At 35.4% G+C, this 18626-nt stretch overlaps 1 protein-coding gene across 3 annotated transcripts in view; it reads left to right on the forward strand.

Moving 5' to 3' along the window:
* USP15 (ubiquitin specific peptidase 15) overlaps positions 1 to 12602 on the forward strand; it is a 70158-nt gene extending 57556 nt beyond the window's left edge. The window contains exons 9-22 of one of the 3 annotated variants that reach the window (XR_012042687.1): positions 1117 to 1290; positions 1651 to 1809; positions 2509 to 2733; positions 4362 to 4445; positions 4540 to 4634; positions 4813 to 5001; positions 5867 to 5982; positions 6112 to 6387; positions 6701 to 6771; positions 7140 to 7255; positions 9105 to 9254; positions 9755 to 9817; positions 10388 to 10476; positions 10706 to 10846. Coding sequence is in view for 1 of the 3 variants with exons in the window: in XM_072862649.1 (XP_072718750.1) it covers positions 1117 to 1290; positions 1651 to 1809; positions 2509 to 2733; positions 4362 to 4445; positions 4540 to 4634; positions 4813 to 5001; positions 5867 to 5982; positions 6112 to 6387; positions 6701 to 6771; positions 7140 to 7255; positions 9105 to 9254; positions 9714 to 9817; positions 10388 to 10476; positions 10706 to 10891 (2034 nt within the window). In the remaining 2 variants the exon portion in view is untranslated. Of the gene's footprint in view, positions 1 to 1116; positions 1291 to 1650; positions 1810 to 2508; positions 2734 to 4361; positions 4446 to 4539; positions 4635 to 4812; positions 5002 to 5866; positions 5983 to 6111; positions 6388 to 6700; positions 6772 to 7123; positions 7256 to 9104; positions 9255 to 9713; positions 9818 to 10387; positions 10477 to 10705 lie in introns of those variants that run through there. The other 2 variants (XM_072862649.1, XR_012042689.1) reach the window with 2 other exon arrangements.
* Positions 12603 to 18626: the final 6024 nt, after the last annotated feature.

An 18626-nucleotide genomic window follows, 5' to 3' on the forward strand; every position in this document is an offset into this window, starting at 1 on the left:
CGTATGTGGAGCTAAAATTTTTGTTCTTCCCCTTGCTTGCGGAGAGGCAGATGAGACTGATGAAATATTTGACCTTTCTTGGAATCTTTAATAGAGGAAAGAATGCAGAAAAGCTCATAATGTTCAGTGAAGAAACTTTGCTAAATCTATATGCTAAGGCATGGTATGGGGATCATTTCTGAGTGATGGAAAAGTTTTTGTTTAAAGGAGTATGAGTAGCAGCACACACAAATTCAAAGTGGTTTCCTAAAACTGTAAATCGTATTTCAGTGATTACATCCTGCTATTTCTAAGTGCTGACAGAAGAGACAAACTAGTACAGAAGATGTCATTATCTCTGTCTAAACCAAGGCCCTTGCTTTCCTTGAACTAATTTCAGCTGTGAACAGCTTCACAAAATTTAAAAGAACATAGGAAGGGCTGCACCAATTCTGATTCAAGGTCTAGTCCATCTAGCATAGATTGCTGTCTTCAACAGCATCCATAAGCAGATGCCTAGAAAGAGAAGGAATAGGACAAGCATCCTCACCTTCCCTTCCCTCTCACCCCCGCCCCAAAAAAATCTCTCAGTTTTCAACTATTTTCTGCTCACATGTTGTGCTGAATGTGGTGTAATTTGATTTAATAAGCCCTATTGGCTCTCTCTTCCAAGTACCTATGCAGTCTCTCCTTGAGGCCCTGTAAACTGCGTGCATCTATATCAACTTTCAGCAAGGAGTTTCATAAAGCTACTATGTGTGTATCAAGAACCACCTTCTTTTGTTTGTTTTGAACCTCGATACAAATTGTGTTGTCACACTGTGGTTGGCTGGACTACTATGTCTAATAAATTCTCATGTAAAGCTTTTGAAGAATGTTATCTGTGCATAACTTGTAATGATAGCTGCAGCCAGTCTTAGTTTAAAACCATTATTTGTTTCTGGAAAAGACCTGGAGGTTTTTTTGGTTTGTGGGGTTTTTGGGGTTTGGTGTTTGTTTTGGTTTTTTTTTTTCCTTGCAGGCAGTAGGCATTACAGTTGAAAGTATTGTTCATGGCTGCTTTAACAAAGTTCAAACATTCTTTGTTTAGAACTAATTCAAATCACTGTTCTAAAAATTCTGTATTTCTATTTACAGTGTCTGAGCAACACACCTCCTCTTACAGAATACTTCCTCAATGATAAATACCAAGAAGAACTGAATTTTGACAATCCTTTAGGAATGCGAGGTGAAATAGCAAAATCTTATGCAGAGCTTATCAAGCAAATGTGGTCAGGAAAATACAGCTATGTTACCCCAAGAGCATTTAAGGTCAGTAGGGAATTTAACCTGAATGTACATTGTCAGTTTTGGTTTTGTAGTTTAAGTATACAAAACTTAGAGAAATATGCAAGAATAAGAATTTAAAGTAATATTCATCAGTATGCAGTCCATTCATTTAACTGGTAAAACACTTGGATGTATATTTAAATAAGTATCAACTGTCATTGTGCTTTGGTCTTTGAGAATTAGTTTTGGCTTCTTGTCTCCATTGAAAAGCTTATCTTTTATAACTTTATAAGTTTTACTTTTTCAACTTTCTGCTGTAGTATCTCGGAAGTATCTATTCTTTATAACAGTTAAAGTACCAGAAGTTTGTTTGTTTGTGGGTTTTGGTTTTTTTTTTTTTAGACACAAGTGGGACGATTTGCACCACAATTTTCTGGTTATCAGCAACAAGACTGTCAAGAGCTACTGGCTTTTCTCTTGGATGGATTACATGAGGATTTGAATCGAATTAGGAAAAAGCCTTACATTCAGTTAAAAGATGCAGACGGGAGACCAGACAAGGTAGTGTTTTTTGTGTTGATCTTCATTTTAGTCAAGGCTGTGCATTGCAAGATACTTCTACATGATTGTGCACAGAAAGGTTGGGATGCTGATCACATGTTGCTTTTTCTGGAATAGATTTCAGAAAATAAGCCAAGACCTTAAAATGGAGATCTTGTTCAAGTACCTGTGTAAATTTCTGTTTATTTGGAAGATAACTGGGGGGGGTTGGAGGGTGTTAAGGCTTTTTTAAGACCTTTTTGTTCAATTCAATGCTGAGTTCAGTTGGAAAAACAATTTCCATTCTGTTGTTCTTTTATTCTTATATCTACAGTATGCAGCGTTCTGTCTCTCTCCAGTACTCTTACTTTAGGGAAACTCTTCTAGCATTGAGCCTCAAGCATATAGATAATTTCTTTTGTTATGACTATGAGTTACTTTTGATGGAATTTTAGTTTTATTTGCTTTTGTCTTGTCCTAAGCCACTTGAAGTCTCTCTCAGACTATGTAATACCACTGACAGAATCTCTGTCCTAGGAAAAGCATATGTCTTTTAACCTGTGATCCTGATAGTAGTAACATATCTTACCAGGGTCCTTTGGAGTGAGATTTCTATGTTTAGGTGGTAACTGAGAATGTTCTATCAAGTACTCTTGCTAATAATTCTCACTATTCATTTCCTACTACTTTGTCATAACCCAGGTTGTGCTTTAATTACAGGTGGTTGCTGAAGAAGCCTGGGAAAACCATTTAAAAAGAAATGATTCCATCATTGTAGATATATTTCATGGCCTTTTTAAATCCACCCTAGTTTGTCCTGAATGTGCTAAGATATCTGTAACCTTTGATCCCTTTTGTTACTTGACACTTCCATTACCCATGAAAAAAGAACGCACTTTGGAAGTTTATTTAGTTAGAATGGATCCACTTGCAAAGCCTATGCAGGTAAGCCTCTTAGTTTATGTACAAAACTCCTGATTCATGTGGCATTAACAATGAACCTGAGTTCCTTTACGTTTTTTAAGTTTATAAGTACAATAAGCAAATCCAACAAGCATTAGTTTTCTGGTATGTGTTCTGAAGTCCCACGTAGAAAGCCTGAGGAAGACTATATGTACCTTCGTATATTTCTATCAGTTTCAAGGAAGATATTGGTAATTTCTTTATGGTTGCATTAATAAGGCTTCTTAATCTTTAAAATGTATGCTGTCCTCACTTTTTTATTTTAGTGTTGCTATAACGAATTTGTATGGTTATTAAAAAAAAAATTTATACACTTCATCCAGACTTAATTCTTCAGTTTCTTAGCCTCAAAAGGCAAATACTGGTAATAAGTGGTACAAAAAACCGCATGACTAAATTTATTAAGTAGTCCTGAATTCTTCTCTGCTATCACTTAATAGTCAAAAGAAAAAATTTCAGATAAGATTTCTTTGTAAAGAGTATCTCTTTTGCCTTTTTTAAGAAGGATGGTATTACGCACCTTAGAATGGCATGAAACGATGTACATAGGTTATGATAACAGAGACATGATTAAATGGTTCTAGCTGTACCTTATGTGGTAAGCAAGGATAGGTGAAATAAATAAGACAAGGGCAGTTAGGCATACTTGCAAAAAGGCTTTAACACCTGAAATCAGAGTACTATAAGAACGAAAGTGGGGGAAAAGGGAGTGTTCTCAAAGGCAGTATGAGTTAGGGAAGTCAAAGATAAAGGGACATATATTAACTAGTGGGAGATGAGCCTGCTAGAAATTTAATTATTTGTGAGAACAGGTTTGCACAAGGGACACACAGTAGTTGAAGATGCCCCTGTATGACATGTGAGATGGTTATGCAGGAATGAATAGAGTTTTGGAAGAGTATGAGTTCAGTAAAGCTTTTGTGAGTCTAAATAACTATAAAAATTAAGGAGATTCCAAACACATGCTGTACTTGGCAATTAATTACAAAGTTATAATACCTTATTTCTAATTAATCCTGTCTTTATTTATTATGCAAATAACAGGTAAGAGTCCCGTGTGGAGTTTTATTATGAACTGCAGGTGTACTGCACTAAGGGAAGCCACAGAGAGGTTTTCTTTGACTGTTAATCATCAGGTTCTCTCTCTGCATGTGAAATTAGAATTCAGTCTTCATCCGTTGCCCACCATTGCTTTTTTTTCCCAGTAATACTTTATAAACAACTTGTGTTGTATTCCAAATTTAAGAATCTAGTCAATAGCATGCATACTATTTAAATGTTTAAATAAGTAGGTGCTGTTGAAATATAAATCTAAGTAATTGGTGCTGTTAGTCTTCTTGTGGAGAAAGTAAAATAACATCAAAAAAAGTATTGTATTAACTAATAAATGTAGTATTCAGAGTATGCGTGTTTGTGTGAGTAAAGTTGTGAACTACTACATTTTTAGCAGCTCTTGGAATTTGTGTTAGTTGATTTATATACTTTACACCTTAAGTTCAAGAATCTGAAAAAAGCATGTGAAACATGCTGAACATGTGATAAGTTGTTTGTTTTTTTCTCATGCATATTTGTTCTCTTAAGAAATTGAAGTGACATTTCATTTTTTTTAGTACAAAGTAGTTGTTCCCAAAATTGGAAATATATTGGATCTTTGCACAGCATTGTCAGCTTTGTCTGGTGTTGCTGCAGATAAGGTAAGAGTGATTTCTTATTTGAAGCACAATAATGAACATTTTAACACATATTAACCTGATTTAATGATGTATACTCCTTTTTTTTTTTTTTTAGATGATTGTCACTGATATATACAATCACAGGTTCCACCGGATATTTGGCATGGATGAAAATCTAAGTAGTATTATGGAACGTGATGACATTTATGTGTAAGTACAGATAACATGCTTCATGTCTCTTTGCAGTTTGTTTAGTTATTTCCAAAAGATTAAAACCTAGACATAAGATAAAGACAAATCTTGGGGGTCTTATTCTTTTTTAATTTTTTGCCTTTGTAGCCTTTTAAATAACAGTTGTCCTTTGTATTTCTGATTGTTTTTCTTTTAGATTTGAAATTGCTATCAATAGAACAGAAGATACAGAACAAGTTATAATTCCTGTTTGTTTAAGGGAAAAGTGCAGGCACACTAGCTACAGCCATAGTGGTTCTTCACTGTTTGGTCAACCTTTTCTCATAGCAGTGCCTAGAAACAATACTGAAGATAAACTGTATAACCTGCTGCTGCTAAGAATGTGGTAAGGTTATCGTTTAAATAAAAATGCATTTGTTATGAATAATGGTAATAGTTGGAATCAGTAAGCACTTATTTTTTACATGCATTGCTAACAAACTGATTAGATTTGAGTACTTTTCTTTACTTTTTGTTAAATATATTAAATCTAAAATTTTAGCCACTTGAGATGTGAATTAGTGTGGATTTTAATTTGATTTTTTGTTAGCATATCCTCATCCAAAAATTATTTGAGAAGACAGTAGAGAGTCAATCTGTATTGTCAGTTTAGGGGAATTAATTCTGCTGTATGAATAGCTGTTTGTTAGGGCTTGCTAAAACGGAAATGTTTTGCCAATTATTCTGCTATGGTTGTACCTCCTGTATCTACTATACAAGTTTATATACTGATTTATGTTGTTAAGCTACATAGCAGACACTTTCTGAAACTAGGCTGGAATAAGTGTCATTATGTGGAAGAAATTAGAGTCATATAACCTCCAATTTAAATTTATGCTTCATTTTCTGTTTATGTAATTTTCTCTGTAAGTGAACCCTTTTTTTGGGTGTGTGTATGTAAAAAAAATATAGTTAATGAACAGTTAAAGAAGTGATTTCTGGACAAACAGAGATTAATACCAAGAATCAAGTTGCATAAAATCAAGTAACTGCCAAAAACATAAGATCATAGACGAGCAGAATTTCAGATGTGGCTGTAACAGTAGACATGTTAGGCAATAAAACTATTAATTATTAATAAATCAGAAAGGAGTGCAGGAATACAGTACGCTAGAAAGGATTTGCTGTAACTGCTTAATTAGCTGGCTTGAACAATGTAAATATTTAAAAATCCATTGATTCTAACTGTTGCTTTCATTTGTTATATTTAGCCGATATGTAAAAACATGTACTGAAAGTGAAGACACTGAAGGATCCCTACATTGCTGTAAGGACCATGGTATCAATGGTAATGGCCCAAATGGAATACATGAAGAAGGATCTCCAAGTAAGACTGGAATATCTAAACTTGTTTAGTATTTTGTGTTCAATTTGGAACTGAAGTTAATTCTGTAGTGTCTTTCAATTATTGCTATTCTACCTCATTTCTTCCTCCTTATTCTTCCGATTGTTTCAGGCGAAATGGAAACAGATGAACAAGATGATGAATCCAGCCAGGATCAGGAACTTCCTTCAGAGAATGAAAACAGCCAGTCAGAAGACTCAGTTGGAGGTGACAATGACTCTGAAAATGGATTATGTACTGAGGATACTTGCAAAGGTCAACCACTCACGGGACACAAAAAGCGATTGTTTACATTCCAGTTCAATAATTTAGGCAATACTGACATAAACTACATCAAAGATGACACCAGGCAGATTAGATTTGATGATAGGCAACCTAGGCTTGACGGTAAGTCATGGGGAACAGTTTGGGCAACATTTGATTCTGATACTTTTTCTGACTCCACTTCCATAAAATAGTGTTTCATTCTCTCTATGTGTTATTTGATCTTTTTTTTTTCCCAGTAGTAAATTATGCATAAATAATTAATTTGTTATTGTAATTAACTCTTAGAAATGCAGAAATTGTGTGTGCTTCAATTTTTCATCTTAAATTCATGCTAGCATTGTTAAATTAATTTTGAAGAGTGTTTGCCCAAAGTTAATACAATTTCATGTAAAGCAAGAAATAATACTAAGAGAAAACATGTTTTTAATCTTAGAAAGATCTTTCCTTGCTTTGGATTGGGATCCTGAATTGAAGAAGAGATATTTTGATGATAGTGCAGCAGAGGTAAGCTGTTTATATTGCTCCCCTTTCCAACACTAGTAAAACTTAAATGTGAAAAATACAACTTAATTGATGTGACACAAAAGATTGTGAGTCTTCAAAAGAAGAAGCTAGTATATCTTTTTTCCACACTATTCGTAGTAAATATGTTGTCATAAATAAACTTCATTTACACATCTAAGTAATTAGCAAATCTGAGGTTTACTAATTTGGAATTAAATCTGAAGCTGTGAAAACTTTTTGCTTGAATGGTTTCTGATGAGTTTTTTCCATATATAGGAGCTTTGTAGTTACTGTTTATAGTAAGACGACATCACTAAAATGAGTTTTGTTTCATTTGTTCTCTTAACTCAAGAAATACTTCTCTTTAGGATTTTGAAAAACATGAAAGTGTGGAATATAAGCCTCCCAAAAAGCCTTTTGTGAAATTAAAAGATTGCATTGAGCTGTTCACAACAAAGGAAAAACTAGGTGCTGAAGATCCATGGTAAGGACAAAAAATTAAAATTTTTATGTTCTACGGTGTATTTCTCAAAATGTAATCAAAAACACACTTGAACATTAACAGAGATACCTAATTGATTTTCTAATAGTATTTCGAATCTTGACATTTCTAGCGTAGTTGAAAATTGTGAAAATGTTTTCTATTTTGATCCATTCCTTAACTAAAATTGTTACCCTATACAGAAGGTTATGTTTGTATGGGAGACAATGAATGCATTCAGAATTAGGAGGAAGGGTAGATCCATAAGTTATTCTAGTCTGTGATCCACAGTGAATGAATAATATCGTGCCAAATCCAACACAGTGGTTTAAACAAGTATTCCTTTCTGAGATGAGAAAGGTTGGTGGATACTGAAGTTTTTTTCTGCAAATACATAACTTGCCTTGCATTGATATATGAAATAGGGATGTGCTTAAACAACAGGTTTTGAGGGATGGGTGATGTCTGTAGTGAGTAGAACCTCTCATTCATGTTTCAACCATTAAGTTTTTGGCAGAGAGTTTTATTCTGATTCATGGTTCTTCCAAATTATGATTTGGAATCATATCTGAATATTCACAATTATAGGATATTCCCATAAGATTCTTCTTCTCTAGGAATATTCTAGCAGATAAGAATCCTTCATCAACACCTGAAGCTCAGAATTAAGTTTGGAAAGATGGTCTGCCACTTTTTCTTTTGTGGATACTTAAAAGTTTTGGAGACTTCCAAATTTTGTCACCGGCAATCCTCCTTTATTTGGGCAGGGCAGGGGGCCGACTTAAAAATTCTTGGTTCTTCTTCTGGGTTAGCTAGATTATACAACACTGGATAGACTATTTGGGATATCATATAACTCGACTATCGTGAAGTGCTTCCATTTTTGCAGCACATTTTAAGAGAGTATTTAAACTACAAAATACAACTACTGCTGAAGTCAAGCAGTTGCTACTAGATACATCTCACCAGAGGTCATTAATCACATTCTTCCTTTATTTGTCAGGTCTTCACAGGTCTAATCTACGAGAGCTCATCATGCCTAGTCCAGCACTATTTGTATTCTAGATATTCTAAGCCAACTGGGAAAACAGTTCTTCAATTACAGCCTGCCCTTACAGTTCTCCTAATTTCTTGTCTTTATGTGATGTTGCTATGTAAAGACACTTGTGCAGTCTTTTTTAATTCGGGCTCATATCTTTTTTTCCTAGATTTTTACTTGTCAGATACCAAGATGTAGAATATGCGTAGACCACTTCACAGAAGAGTTGCTTCTATGCATTGTTCTTACTTACCTTCCTCCCTGAGCCTTAGTTCTTGAAAGATTCAAGGTTTAGTTGCTTCCATGCATTGTTCTTACTTACCTTCCTCCCTGAGCCTTACTTCTTGAAAGATTATCTGGTTTTAGTGTTAGGTGGGGTGGGGTGGGAGATGGATGAATTTGGAAACTGAAACTTGGAAGAACCACAGTTGGCTGTTATTTATGGCTTTTCATATAGTCAGTTTTCCTGAAGTATTTTCAAAACCCTTCATCTTTCATAAAATATGAGAAAGCTGTGCTTTAACTAAAGATGCAGGGACTACTATAGGAGATGAGAATCCTATATTGGGGGGTGCTACTTTTGTTTTTAAAATGCTGTTGAGCTTCACTGTGAGCACACTTGCACACTAGCACCTCACGTTTTAAACTGGAAGGGATATCAATGGCATTAGTAACAGAAGATGGAACGTGTGTGTGTTTCAGCTTTTGCTCATTCAGTTCCTCCCATGTTACTTGACTTTCTCCTATGATAATTTATTTTAACATACATACATACTGCAGTTATTTAAAATTGATTTTTTAATTTTCTTTTAGGTATTGTCCAAACTGTAAAGAACATCAGCAAGCTACCAAGAAGTTAGACTTGTGGTCACTGCCCCCCGTACTGGTAGTTCATCTAAAGCGCTTTTCCTACAGCAGATATATGAGGGACAAGTTGGATACATTGGTTGACTTTCCAATAAAGTAAGAAACCTAAATATTTTGGTGCTAGAAGTGTGAAAGTTAGCATGACTAGGGCACATGTTTAATCCAGCAATTATGTAAAATAGTTTTGTTCTCAGCTTCCATGCATGGATCAAGTAAACACTGATGACAGAATGTTTGTAGGTGAAAAGTATGAACTTGGAAAAATAATAATAGTAGATAAGTATGGAAGAGCTCTGTCAGTAGCTTTGGCTGAGATTACTGGTTCCTGTTCCACTCCTCACAGAGTGAAAGAGATGCACTGTCAGTGTAGTCTGGTGTATGTGTTTTTTGTGGGGAATATAAAGTAAAGGGCTCAAAGACCACCAAAATGTGAAATGGTTAAAAATATTATTAACGTGACCTTCTTTTGGTTTTTTTTGTGTTTTGTTTTTTTGTGTGTGTGTGGTGGTTTTGGTTTTTTGTTTGTTTTGTTTGGTTTTTTTCTTTTTTAAACAGCGACTTGGACATGTCAGAGTTCCTTATTAATCCCAATGCAGGGCCTTGCCGCTACAATTTGATTGCTGTCTCCAACCACTATGGAGGAATGGGAGGAGGGCATTGTGAGTTGATTTCAAATATTATCATTCTACATGTCAGCTTTCTTTCCATGTTTATTTTTATTTAAGTATAGATCAGTTTGAATCAATGGCATTTTTTAATGGTTGAGGGACAATTTTTTTCATTACCTTGAAATGCTTCACAAGTATTCTAACACAACAATATGAAATGAGCTTTCAAGGATAATTGTAGGTTCTTTTATACTTCTAGCTATGCATATTGTGAAAAGAGAAAATGTAAGAGCTCCGTAAGAGCTACTGTACGCTTACAGCTGATTTTGTCTTACTTGTCTGTATTTTTGTACATTCTGCATCTCCTTGAAAGAAGAGAGAAGAAAAAAGAAAAAGTGATTAAGGGATTTTATTTTGACTGTCCTTTCTCACTATACATTCTCTTTAGAAGGGGAATGTTACTGGTTAAGCTTTCTGTGCTTACAAAAAAGTGTGAAAGTATGAGTCTAATAGTGATAATAGGTTAAATGTCTAGTGTTTGACAGTAGCAGACTCTAGCAACTGATTGTATTACATCTATGAAGATACAAAGTCCTTAGACATTGTGCTTTTTTTTCCTAGATACTGCTTTTGCAAAAAATAAGGATGATGGAAAATGGTACTACTTTGATGACAGTAGTGTGTCCACTGCATGTGAGGACCAAATAGTGGCAAGTACCTTTTGTGTTTCTAAAATTGGGACTGCTGATGTTTTCTTCTTTAGGGAAGAAAAATGAAGAATGAATCATGAACCTTGCAGTAAATTTGTAGGTAGTAGTTTGTGTTCTTTCAAAGGACAGTACAAAACAAAAATGGTTTGCTCCGACATGCAAAAATAACTTGGATTGTAAATGTTTTATCTGGAGCCTCATGAGCGTATTACACTTTTCTCTTTTACAGTCCAAAGCAGCATATGTGCTCTTCTACCAGAGACAGGACACAATCAGTGGAACTGGCTTTTTCCCTCTTGACCGGGAAACTAAACAAGGTGCTTCAGCTGCCACAGGCATCCCACTAGAAAGTGATGAAGACAGCAATGAAAATGATAATGATATAGAAAATGAAAATTGTATGCACACTAACTAATGGAAGAACTAGAAGCCATAAAAGAGACTTTCTTACTGGGGATACCTATTGGAAGAGGGAAATTGCCCACCAAATTAAGAATAAAAATCTGAGATGGGGAATTTCAGATAACAGAATGTAAATCTTTATTACATTTTAACATGTGCAGTACTTGAAGTGAAACAATAAAAACTTAAACAGAAATTGTCTCTAATGCATTTACAGTCTTGTATTCACAAGCTATATATAGGAAATCACAAATAAACCCCTTTTAAGTTTTCTGCTGCTGTTCTGATGGATTATGTTTTCTTTTGTTTTGGATGTGAGTTAATAACTAAAATGTTAAATCTGTGGACTTCTGGCATTTATTTTCTTAGTACTGCAAGAATACTACTGCCAAGTCTAGTTTCTGGATGAATATATACGTGTTCCTTAGGCTGTCACACAGACTACAAGTAAAAATGTCATAAATATATAAGCAGTAGTTTTCTTGAAACAGCAAATTTTTGTTTCTCCCTAGAATTTTTTCTTTTTTTTTTTAATTCGGTCACAATAGAATAAATAGCTTGAAAAGGTGTTTTAACCTTTTGTGATATAGTTGAGCATCCAGAATATTATGTTCATCTTACTGCTGCTGTGGAACAGGTTCTGGATTTCATGCTGCATTAACAAAAAGTTTCTCAATTAAATGTAAGTATCCTTTGTTGCTTGTTGGAATCTACTCTGCAGACATAATTCCTGTTATCTTGCTTATAAGACATGCATAATTTTAATCTGGTGTCAGTCCAAAACTTAAAATTGTGCTGTAAGTTCTCTCTCCCCAGTTTTTGTAGTTTGACAGCTTGCAAACTACTCTGTAATAGGGTCAGAGTTAATAGTATTCTGTATCCATAGTAATGACTGTGTATCGGGCTTAGATGAGAATTTTTTCAATATAACCTGCCTTTAAATTGTTAATGAACAAAATTACTTTAAAGGTAGGCCTGTTAATTTTCTTTGTGTGTTCCTGATGGAATTCACCATAGCCTTACAGCATATCTGAAAAGGTAACTCATTATAAGAGAATTGGCATTTGCATGTTCAAGTCAGAACCTGTACAGTATATAAGGCATACAGACTTTGAATTGGATTTTAGTTCACTATGTTCAGGGGTCCAGGATGCCAAAATAAGTGTGACAGTTTGAAACATTTTTTAATTTGCTGCTTTCCCTTTGATCTAGTTGGAAGAATGTATTGTTGATTTGTATACAATACTGCCTTTGAGAGGGGCTCTTAAGTGCAGGGGCACACTTCACATATCTGCTACCTGGAGAACTGCTTTGTGTCCCACTGTTTAAACAAATAATTTAAAAAAGAAAAAAGCAAAAAGTATGATGTTCTTCACTTGAACTAATCAAATACAATAGGTTATAAATTGTGTATTGTAAATAAAAGTTCACTCTGTGAGTGCACATTTTGGTAAATTATTTATTTATGTTAGCATTAAAAAGTTTAAAAAATTGCATTTGACCAGGATATAAATGAGGTATGTTGGACATGGCTTTGCTTTATACCTTGATATTAAAACTGGTGTTTCATCCTGGTATTTTAAAGCTGCTTTGAGGTTTTTTTTTTTTAAATGTAAACTAACCTCCTGCATGACAGAGGTTAAAATTTTGTCTGCACTTGAGTTCACTTGGGTTTACATTTGAAATGCGCATGTTTATTTATACAGATTTCAATAAAGCTATTCAAGGCCTTACTTAGTCTTCCATTTTCTTACAAATTCTTTTCCCACAGTGTTTGTGTAATGGGTAGTCTTTATCTAAGACTTATATTATGGGTTACAAAATGGCTATTTAATGACCAACACAGAATAAGAATAATAGTTATTTCCAGAAGATAGCATATATAACAGGGATTCTCTCCTGTCATTGTCTGGCTCTAAAAACATTTATAAGGCTACAAAAAAAAATTTTTATTGTCATAAAAACCTATTACTTGTTTTTTAAAAGTAATACTGTAACAATAATTAATCAAATGGAAATATACTGAGATGGTTGGTGAGAGGCAATATATTTAAGATTAGACAAACCGATATGGTGGGGGGAAAATGATACAAGCTTTTGGCTTAAAACCTTGTATTTAGGTGGGGAATACAGTAACCCAATACCAAGCTATGTACTAAGCAGCTTGTGAGTTTAACTTGCTTATTTTAATCAGAGCACTTGAGAGCTGAGATTTATCTGTGGAGTAGAGGAAGTCATCCTAGGGAAGCAACCATCTTTCTGAATAACACACACAAAGAGCCCCCCTACATTCATACCCCCATGGGTTTCCCCATATCATGTTAGCCTAGAACTTGCTTGGAAAAATCAGGAAGGAGCAAAGGATCTGGTTTGGCTTACCAAAGTCTCACTTTGGAGTTTGTGGATTGGAGCTTTAATATCTGATAACTCGGCCTCCTAATGCACTTCATTCTCTCTTTGTAAATGCAGATATATATATACATGTATGGGATCTTATATTTGAAGGAATGTACTTACCTACTAATAGCTGGATCATCCAGATAGACTTTAAATGGGTATTGATCAAAGTAACATTGAGTTAGGAAAAAATTACATAGATAGTTTCTAATTTTTCTCTGTTATTGTTAATTTGGCTTCCAAGATTACACACACAGAGTTTGTAAGCTTCCTAATCAGATATAAAAATCAATAACATTTCTGTATGAGTGTCTCAAAGGGTTCTGGGAATTCAGTGAAGTTGTGAGTTTTGTAAAACTATGTATTCACACATAAGATTCGATAATTCATCCAGTGTGGACATGCTTAAAACTACAGAAAGCGTATTATTCTTTACTGTGTCTGTCAAAAGTTATTGTGACTCAACTAGTCATTTATATAGAGAAGAAAGAGGGTCCCAGCATCTCTTTTTATGAATCACATCTAATAAAAATCTACAGTATGCTTTCTTTTTTCAGTTACATTGACAGCAAGCTTTTTGATGGCTATAAGTATCAGCATAAACCCCAAAATGATAAGATACAGTTAACCTTGTTAATGTGAGAGTCACAGAAACAAAACAGAGTAGGAGGCAGAAGACAGCTTGCAATTCCCAGTTACTCCACAGATTTTGTGACAGCAATACGTCATTTAAAGCCTGGCTGGGAGGGAAGGAGAGGTGACGAGACACTGCCCAGGACCTCTTGTTTTAGTTGGCTTCAGACAGCATTTTGGATGCTTTGGTGCAGATCGGTTCCCTGATCTCTTCTATCATCCACTTTAAGTCCTACCTGCCTTCCTGGCACACTGAAGTGAAGTTTGCAACTTACAGTTGAGATGACAGACAAGAAAAGCTGTCAGATATTACCGTGCCAGATGATGTAGAAACAGCTCCTGCACCTACAGCTAGTTGCTAATGGGAAGGCCACAACCCCTTCTAGCTGTCCCAGCGAGTTAGCCCTGCGTTATAGAGTGCAGTGTATTTTTTTAAGGGTTTTGAAATCTTTAGAGGGAAGTCAGTATGGCAGGCAAAGAAATTAATTGGTAAACCCACCAGTTTTCTTCAAAAATTATGCCGCCTTCTTTGATGTCAGACTGTAATTTCAGGGTATGGTTTCTCATTGTTTCTAAGTACTAGTCACTTTGACAAAGAAAATCACTATAAATGTAGTGAAACAATATGAAAGCTATATTTGATAGAATAAGCATATTGCTAGCCTGCAGGCAAATTGCTCTTTTCAGATTTTTTAGTGCTTTTTCCTTTGAGGGGGTAAACAAATTGTGAAAACAGTTCCACTTTCTTAGTTCCAACATTGCGTGCTTTACTGGCACCACATGCTCCTGAGGCAGGCAGAGACACCTGTCTTACTGAAAAGAAATTAAATCTTGGAATAGCATGGAAACCCTAGAAGAGTCCAAATGTGACAAATTTATGACCAATTATCCCATTAACTAGGGAATGAACTGAGTTACTATGTGCCAGCTAGCATTAACAGTCATCCTGGGCCAAATAACGCAAAAGCTGATACAGGACTCAAATGATAAAGAATTCACATCAGGCAGTATGGTTTTATGAAAAGTTTCGTTGGGGGGGGGGCAGTAATTGAAAAAGATAATTGATAAAGATTATAATATAGGTGCACCTAGAATTATTTAAGTGCTTGGCACTTAATTATCACCTTAAGTATCACATTACTCTCATCAAAACATGAGTGTTACGCAGTTACCACCCAATACAAAGTTTAGAAATGGACCAACAATCTCAAAATAGTTGCCATTAGGAAATCATTGTGGAATAGGAGTGTTACTGGAGAAGTTAGTGGCACTTGTTTTTATTGTTTATAATTTTTTTTAATAATTTTTTATCCAGTGTGTAAAATATTCAGATCATCGCTACAGAAGGTGGAAAGTAGTAAGTACCCCTAAATCCTGTGGAGCCCTGGTGGATGAGCACTTCAGCATGAGCTCCTGACTCCCATGAGTGGCATAAGCACTTATCCTCAGATACATAAGCAGAAACAAGAAGTTGACTTAATCTTCCCAGGTCTGTGGTAAGGATCCTGGGAAAATACACCATTTGACCTTTTAAAAGTTCAGATTGTAACCTGGGAGACCTTATAGGAAAAAAGTTACAACCCCAGAGTAAATAAATTTGCACTACCACATATAAAGAAGAATTGTAAATACATTTGCACCACCAGATATAAAGAAGAATTGTTTTCTCAAAGAGACCACGAAGTGCCTCAATTTGTGTGTGATACCTCACGAGGGGGGGAAATAACTGTATGCAGGGGGTACTGGAGTGGAGAGAAACATTCAGAGAGCTAATGGTTCAAAACTGAAATCAGACAATCTGAAAATAGAGATAAGCATGGGAGTCTTTTATGCAATTACTTTTTAAGAAGGAGAAGAAAGATACCAGCGGAACAAGAGGCAGAGGCAAGTGGTGGGTGCTATGTTAACTCCGGGCTGGACGCCTTCCCTGGGCTAGGCAATGGCCCTTCCCCTGCCGCGATGGAGACTTAGTCTGAGCCATCTGCCTCGGCCTCAAGATCTGCGAATCCGTAAATATCCTGTTCATTTCAGAGGAATGTTCCTCCCTCTTCAGACCTAATGGCACCACTTAGAAATCACTTAAAAGTTTTGAATGGAGGCCTGAATCTGTAGGTACTTGCTCCGAGCTCGGCGTGGTTTGAGGGAAGGCCTTCACTCGCTAGTGTTTAAGAATTCATTAATATGGGAATAAAACCCATGCTTGTGTTTCAGGGTAGCAGACGGTATGATTTTTCTTCCCTTCCTGCACCATCGCTACTAACTTAAATCAAACTCACAAAGCTGCTCCAAATCTGACCTGAATGACCTCTTCGATTTATTGTCATTGCCTCAGAGTAACTCTTCCCCCCAGTTACCGCCTAAACTGAAACACACATCTCCCTTTTCCTTCTTTCTTTGCGATGCTGGAAGAGCATCCCTGCTTTTCCACGACAACTTCTGTTAAAGCACAATGACTGGTTCAGACATGCCCCTGTTGAAAAATGCATGGTTCCTCCAAAATGAAAATTAAAACCTACACATCGTGCAATTGAAATGAGGTCTGCAGCCGGCTCTAGGGGCATGAAGGCATTTCCCAGAACACAACGAAGGGTGTCTGGAAAGAATTCAGATGAGCTATGCTTGTTTTCAACATCTGTCAATGTTACAAAATACATGCTGCACTGTGGGTGTTGTGTAAATGTGAGCGTGTCTCTCAGCTGAGGAGAAAGTCTGCAAGCAGAAGGAACAGTAATTACTAACTCTGTATCATCTATACCTATTAAAAGTAAATACAAAGAACATCCCTTCTGCCAACGCAGACGTATGTTTCTCAGTGATACGAAATACATAGTTTAAGACTGCTCATACAGGACTGGTTTCCTTGGGCAATTTGCTGAGTAAGAGGAAAAGGTATTTGGATCCTATTTGAGTTCTGCTCCCCCCATTCCAATGGGGAAAGAGCAGCTTCCGTAAACCCTAATATAATTCCGCTGCAAGTCAACAGGTCAATAAAAGTTACAGAGCATTGCTACGCTGTGGTTGCGTTTGCCAAATCAAATAAAGCATATTAGTCATGCTGACTAATTTTGCATTACATAATAGCTGCATTACCAATGAATTAAATGCAGTGTCTAAATAACCTATTTATTTGGTGAAAATGATGCCCTGAATAACTTTGCCATGTATGACATGGATCCTAAATACAACCTGTAGAGCTGAGACCTAGATTCAGACACATTTTTCAGAAGTGTACTAGGACTGTCGATAATGGCAGTTTGATTTTCACATCTTTTACTTTAAAAAATTCTCTGCCACCAATGAGTTTCTGGGCTCTGACACTATGTGAAGGTTTTTGGTTTTTACTGTAAAATAAAATCATTTATATACTATTTTTTTTTTCCAAATTCTCAATTAAAAAATGTTGTGAACATTTTAGATTAATGAACAACAGTTGGTCAATAAAGTGAATGGAAATGTTTTGATCAAGCATAATAAAAATATTCAGATTTCTGATGCCTATAATACACAATAATCACAATCAACTGATGGGATGGAGACAATAGAACTTTCTTCATAAAATATCCTGAATTGTTGAATTAACTTCTTTTTACACAACTGGAGGAAATTAGATGTACATGTTGATTTTTGGTATAGGAAATAATGCCGTAGAAGTTGTCTTCAGGAAATGTAACCTTAGACATTTCTGTAATATTTTTCAGATAAGATGGCAAAGATTAAGAGATAAATCAAAAAAGGATGTAGAACTACTTACTATGGAAAGCCTTTGGTTAGCCCCTCTCTATAATCTTTGGATTTCTGTTTGGTTAACATCATGCTCAGTCTGAGATTTTCATTTAGAAAGCTCATTTTTATGATGTAAATTGCTCCCTTAATATCAAGTGTGATGGATTACAAAACCCCCATTTTCCCAGTAGCATTTGACAATATTATTAGAATTTGACAGGCATGATATTCTTTCCTTGAAATAAAAAGCCCACATAGACATACCAACTTAATTTATTTAACCAATAAAAATCTTCCCAAAACTTCTGTGAACAAATGTGTGGTTAAAAATAAAAGGAAACAAAACAGATTTAAGATTTACATTTCCATACTCCATTCCAGAACAAACGTATCAAGTAATTCAATGTGACTCTGCACCAGTAGGAGACAAAAGCAAAAGAGCTCATGGCAAAGAGGAAGAAATTGCACAGAAGTGTGAAAGTATGTAAAAACGATGAATCACAGCTAAGACAAGGGCAGGAGTATGGAAAAGCCTATACTGCATGAATAGAAAAGATGAATGTAACGAGAAAGTAGCTGTAGGATACTAATAAGGAGGTGGTAGAGGATTGCAAATACATTCTAAAAAAAGCGGAGTCCTATGATTAAAAAAAAAGCAAACACTGCAAAAGTCACTAACAGGCAACTGAGAATTAAAATCTTTGATAGATTTGGGTTGCCTTTTAGGGAAAGAAAACAAAAGTAATTTGGTTCCTAGAAATGGATTTAACTTCTTAGTGAAAGATACAGAAAGCCACTAGAAAGGAAACAATCTAGAGGTGATGCTAACACATTATTAGGACATTTTTAAAGAAGACAGTAATAGAAGAGCCATACTATTTTTTGACGTGAGTCCTCACCTAGTCATTACCTAGAAAACTGCAGTTTATATGTCCAAGTATTGGAAAATGTCTTGAGAGCAGTAGATGTGTTAATAATGTTGAGGAACAGGTTTA

The sequence above is a fragment of the Ciconia boyciana genome, chromosome 1 (assembly GCF_034638445.1).
Source record: "Ciconia boyciana chromosome 1, ASM3463844v1, whole genome shotgun sequence".
Classification (NCBI taxonomy): domain Eukaryota; kingdom Metazoa; phylum Chordata; class Aves; order Ciconiiformes; family Ciconiidae; genus Ciconia; species Ciconia boyciana.